This window comes from Pollicipes pollicipes, unplaced genomic scaffold, assembly GCF_011947565.3.
Source record: "Pollicipes pollicipes isolate AB1234 unplaced genomic scaffold, Ppol_2.1 Scaffold_5724;HRSCAF=6776_pilon_pilon_pilon, whole genome shotgun sequence".
NCBI lineage: Eukaryota > Metazoa > Arthropoda > Thecostraca > Pollicipedomorpha > Pollicipedidae > Pollicipes > Pollicipes pollicipes.
In genome coordinates, this window is record NW_023596746.1 from 27496882 (window position 1) to 27502881 (window position 6000).

General features: G+C 50.9%; 1 protein-coding gene across 1 annotated transcript in view; it reads right to left on the reverse strand.

The window, feature by feature from the left end:
* Positions 1-3288, reverse strand: part of LOC119103369 (LIM/homeobox protein Lhx3-like) — a 55026-nt gene extending 51738 nt beyond the window's left edge. Inside the window, 1 exon segment of the mRNA XM_037226883.1 lies at positions 3177-3288. Within this exon segment, the coding sequence (XP_037082778.1) occupies positions 3177-3246 (70 nt within the window). The 5' untranslated portion in view covers positions 3247-3288.
* Positions 3289-6000: the final 2712 nt, after the last annotated feature.

Genomic DNA, 6000 nt, shown 5'->3' on the forward strand with positions numbered 1-6000 from the left:
GCGCCCCTCTCTGGCCCACTCTGGCGCCGCGCCTCTTTCCGCCTCACCCTGGCGCTGCTCCCCTCTCCGGCCCGCTCTGGCCGCCGCACCTATCTTCAATCCCCGCGTCCTGCCCTGCCCTGCTCGTGTCCGTTTGGCGGCCGGCCGGGTCGGCGGCCGGCCAGGTCGGCGGCCGACCCGGCCGGCCGCGGCTCCGGCCGTGGCCCGCCGGATCGGAGACGGCTGAATTAATCGCCGAAATGGCGGACCGACCCCGGGACACCGAGCGACAGTGCGACGCAGCAGCCGCCCGGGCACAATCAGCAATAGCGGCCCGTAATTCGATCAGGGCGCCTAATAGGCACGGATTCTAATCTATGTGAGTGCCGGCATGAAAATAATATGGTGGATTAAAAAACGAGCAATTGCAAGAATGGCATACAATTAAATTACGGGCAGGATATATTGGCGGGACGCTCTGCCGATGCCCCAGTGACATCCGCGGCTCTGGCCGGCTAGGTCCGGCGGCGGGGCTGGCGGCGCGAGGAGCGGCACAGGACCTGCCGCGGCCCACGGCCCGTCTCTGGTGGTGACGGTGGCAAGGTCCATCGCTCGTGGTGCTGGTGGTGAAGCAGGCGGCTGGTGCAGTGACTCCTTGGTGCGGCTGGTGCTAGCGTGTTTGACAGCGCCGGGATTGGTGGGTTCGCGCGTGACTGAATCACGTGAAAGAAGAAAAAAACAGTGCTGCCGGAATGCACGAGAAGAGTCTTCGAATTCGCTGTGACGCTACGGCACTCTTTTTGGATACTTTTTGGTGCAAATAGGAAAGATTACTTTGGGGATGCGATCTGATCTGAGCACCTGTGTTCAACACTGCATGTGTCCACATCCTTAGCTTTCGCTCGGCCCGACACCAGGCTTCTTTTTGGCTGTCCGCGGTGCAGCATTGTTGGTTGCCTTTTTACGTCAGCTTGTAACGTAAGTAATGTCATTGGTAGTCTAGGATTATAAAGCTATGGTCATAACTGGTTGGCACGCAGAAATATTGCCTGTGTGCATGCTTGATCAGGTTTTGTTGAATATTAAACATGCATCATAATTTAATATTCCTTTTGAAAGCTGGCTAACCTACGTAGCTGCCTGACTTTAGAATATGGGACGGACATTAGCTCATCGTTCAAGTATATAAGCACATTAACATCGACGCATCGGTTAATCCAGCACAAGGGGACAGGAACTTCATCGCACTGTCATTTGTTCATGTTGGTTATCTTCCGATCCAAGTGATCCAATACAGCAATGTAAAAGCTGTCAGCCGATTAACAATAGCGACAGAAAGCATGCGAAGGAGCATCTTAAGATCTTGAGGCAAACATAGAATATCTGAGAATCTTAGAAGATAAAATCGCGTAGCACACTGAAAATGATGTCATAAAATGGCGGTATGATATTTAGCATGAAGCGTATCAGATCAGGCTATCGCCACGGCAAAAAATGTGATGCCTGAGCCCCAAAATATATGATATATATATATATATGCATATATATATATATATATATATATATATATATGTATTGTAAATGTTAACAATAAATGGTTATCGCTGTGATTTCGTGCCGACAATGAGAAAATCATACGATGTTATAGTTTAACTAAATCGAGGTAAAACTTAACTCTAAAGCAAAAAACCATGGTTGCAATAATAAAGCAAGGGCCACGAATGTGTTAACAAATACACGGAAGGCTTCGAGAGTTAGTTGGCTCTAGACCACCGAATTATTGCCATGTTCTAGCTGCAAGTCTGCTAGCACTTGCGCCTCCCTGGTGTCAAAAACGGGACTCCCTTCCAATGCGGTGGCCTATTTGGTTCTAACAGTGGCAGAAATCCCGCAACGCAGTGCTGGCGGAAGGTGAGGTGGATGCGTCTCGCTACTGGACACCTACCCCGTACCAACCAGGCTGGGTGACCCGTGTCCGGCGGCTCTACCGGCCGGTCACGGATGGATGACCCGTGTCCGGCGGCTTTACCGGCCGGTCACGGCTGGGTGACCCGTGACCGGCGGCTCTACCGGCCGGTCACGGATGGATGACCCGTGTCCGGCGGCTTTACCAGCCGGTCACGGCTGGATGACACGTGCCCGGCGGCTTTATCGGCGGTTCACAGTTGGGTAACCCTTGCCCGGCGGCTTCCCCGGCCGGTCACGGCCGCCATCACCTAGAACGCTGTGTCCAACATCCAGACGCAGAACGTGCAGTTGGTCTCGAATGGAGCCAAAACTGTGCAGTTGGTCTCGAATGGCGCCACTGTGCAGCCAAACCTCGAATGAGGTTTGGCTGCACAGTGGCGCCGACTTGCAATAGGTGGACAAGTTACGCGCGGTGCCGTGTCAAAATATGTTTTAAAGTTCTGCTTCGTTTTGTTTTGTTTTTTGTTAATAAATGTCATATCTGTTATATCGAATGATCGAAAAAACGCGCCTTTGTAACGGCCGATGTTGGCCAACCCGTCTGTCGCCATGCGTGATTGTTGAACTTGTACTAATTGTTGAGATCATACTTATTGTCCAACGTATCCTTATTGTCGAGCTTAATAAACGTTGATATAGCGGTTAACCGCGTTGGGGGTGGGTAGGCTTTTATGGCTTCTGCATGTATTCGGTTAAGAGCCTTAAAATAACCCGGAAACATACCATTCCCGGAGTTTAGAAAGCGTATTCTCTGTCTGCATTGCCTATTTCGTTGCCTCCGTACACCAAAGTCTGCATGATTCGTCATGTCGTGGTCAAACACATGTGGACGGCACCCGGCTCCATTCCGGCCTTTTAATGGTCCAGGTTTTTAGCCGACACCGGGTAAGGTTTCCTTTAAATAACCAGTTCCGATGTGATCTGATTCAGCCCCGGTTTGTAGCAGAAAATACTGATGCATCATTGCATGACATTGAATTAACGGCACTTACGTTAGCCCTTTGAAAGGCCAGGTTTCCTAATGATGGGGTGTGTCATTCCAGCTATGCGCAATACGACAATCACAAAGGCGACCAAGCACCGTAAAAGCAGCATCGTTGCCCAAGTCAAACGGCCGAGCTGCGGGTGTCTCAAACCAGGCGGTCCCACGTCCGGTCCCAGAACGTGATGAAGTGACCCGTTGCGACTACCGCGCTTTGGTCGTACGCTCCTCGCCCCGCGGAGCTTACCTTCGAGCGCCTTGTTGCTGGAGAGCAGAGCAAGCAGCACGTCGGGTGGGGGTCGCTCCAGGCCCGTCATGGCCGTCTGCGGTGGGTCGGATCGCCCGCAGCGCGGTCGGGTCAGGTCACTGCCGCCGGCCGCTGCGCCGCCGCCGCCGCTGCGCCGCCGCTGCCGCCGCACCGACCACCGTCGCCGCCGGCCGCCGACCGGCCCCTAATTTGCCCGAGTGCTCTGTTGCGCCGACCAATAAAAATGGGCCTGTCAGGTCTCCGGCTGCCGTGCCATTAGTCTTGATTAAAACCGGGGAGAGGAAGGCTGGAGCCAGCGGTCACGTGGTGTCTTGGCCCCGCCCCCGGCGCCGGATCGAAGGCGCTACAAGATGGTTCGCGCGCCGGCTGCGGCGCCGGCCGTCGCCGCCAACCAATGACAGCACGGCCGTTGGAGGCGCGCGCCGCCTGCGCCCATCGGGGGCCGGCTCGTCGGTGTCGACGGCGCCGCCGCCTGTGGCCGGCCGGCGCGGGCGACGACGGCCGCCCGCCGCCACCCTGCCGGCCCGAGACGGCGTGGCTACCGCGCGGCGCTCCTCAGGCTCGCCGTGGAGGGTCACGACGCTGGGATGAAGTCCGACAGGAGATGCACACGTGTTGGGCGTCACGCTCCCTAGTGGTGATGCGAGATGTGACCAAGACTTTGTCTGAGTCGTTGCCATAGTGCATATAGGCGTTGCGTCCAAAACCTGATCAATTTGGTTCTGAGTGCAAAAGCCGAGAGTTGCGGAATGGTTAAGAGCGCGTTAGCATGTTATATGTTACGTCCGTCTGCGTGCTTTAACGGTGTCAAATGCACTTAAAAGCTGTTTTTTTTTAAAATGTCCATGATCCACTGACCACGACCGCTCAAGTTACCATATATTCTTTGGCGTAGAAAATTACGGTAGGCCGTTAAAGCAGCGTACTTAATGCCCTCTCCAAACATAGACAAACAAACAGTACCTACGTCACAACGGGGCACTTGCTCCTTACCAGAGCCCACTGGCCAATCATTGGGATTTAGCTGATCCCTGTGTGTATCAGCTAAATGCTGATCTGATGTGTGATTGATTGGGTGAAAAAATAGAACCCAATATCCGAAATTCATGAGCTGCGGAGGACATCGATATCCACCGGCAAGAGGCCAACAAATATGTGTTATGTAACCACAACAAACCACACGGGCGTCCTGAGATGCATGCTGCTTCTACAATACGTACTCATCCCAAAGAGGCTTTTCATGGCTCTCTTGTGTACCCAGCAAAAAAAAGGGTGGAGAAAATTGGCAGACAGGGGAAGAAGAAACGACGTGCTCAAAACTTTGACTGAGCGCTAGTTGCCAACTTTCTTGCTTCTATTGACTTAACAAACACCTGCCAACGATATTCAATGTGCACCATAAATCGTTTAACAAGAGTTTATTATGTACAAGTTATTCGCGAAATGCATTAAACCTCGCACAACGAGGAGCTTCAAACGTCATCACAGAATCAAAAACAAAATTTGAGCGGTTTTGAGCGCGTCGCCAAAATGTTAGATGATGGTATGAGTTTTAACTGATAGATGAGTTTAAGTCATTTTTGTTTATGTAAAGAGCATTCGAGCTTCTGACATTGGAGTTTCATGGTGTACGTCCTCCTTTTTCGAGACAATTTCGTTTGCATTTGTGAAAAAGTGATGAATAACGTTGGGAACGTACCTCAAAAACTTTCTACGCTGTTTTCCTTAATGTTATTAATCTGAAGAGCACTATCACCACCCTGGCTGTTGTTTCGTAGTCATTTCATTCAAGGACCAGCAATAATAAAGATCCAGCAAGAGTTGATCTAAGGAGGGCTATGGATTTAAACCTTGGTGGCTCACATCTGAAAGTTTTTGAAGGCCTTTCTAGCGCTGCTTGCCCCTATGACAATGCTTGCCTAATTCTTAACACAGGCGAACGGAGCAATGCAACAGCCTTCACTTTTTTGATCTGACATGATCCATCACAGGCCATACGCGTCGGTATTGACCAGTGCCCATTCAATGGAGTTTTCTTATAGCTACCTAACGCCGTATTTCACATTGTCATAGCGTGGTTAGTTTAGGATGGGATCCATACGGAGGGGTCTAGCAAGTGATGATGCTATCCCTATCACCTTATATGTATAGTCAAAGATAGCATTCATCGTTGTTTAATCACACCTATTGGATGCAATTTGATAAGAGCTTTCCAATGCTGTGTTCACATGGCTCCAGCTTGCTTAGTATCCGAGATCTTAAGTGGGTTTCTCAAGCCCCTGTTGGGAGACAGCAAAAAGCGCTCGTCGGGCGATAACTACGCTACCCACCGAAAGGAGCTTTCAAAGGGTCTCAGAAGCAGAGTAGACGATACCATGGCTGTTGAAAAGACAAGACGAAGTATAAAGGCTGCTCTGAACGTGCCATAACGGTTTTGGGAGCATACGCCACAACCTGTCGTATTGTTTTCTTGCTATCTTGGTTTGGCATGCGAATCAAGATATGCCGTCCCATATTTGACTATTGATACTCTTAATACGCATACACAGCCTGTTAAAAATTCTGAAGCATGTGGCTTTTGTACGCGCGCTGTGGAAATCGATGAGTAGTTAGATGATAGTGAGCAATGCTGCTCAAGCTACCGAAGTCTGGACGAAGGTAAAAAGTTAATCCATCTGAAAACTCCGCGTGACTAGGTGGTGCAAAACGAGAATCTCGTTATGCCTTAATACATAATTCATGCAGTTTTCAGCGGTGCTCTCGAATTAGTGTTTATTTCGTCAATAAGGAAGGCTTTACACAG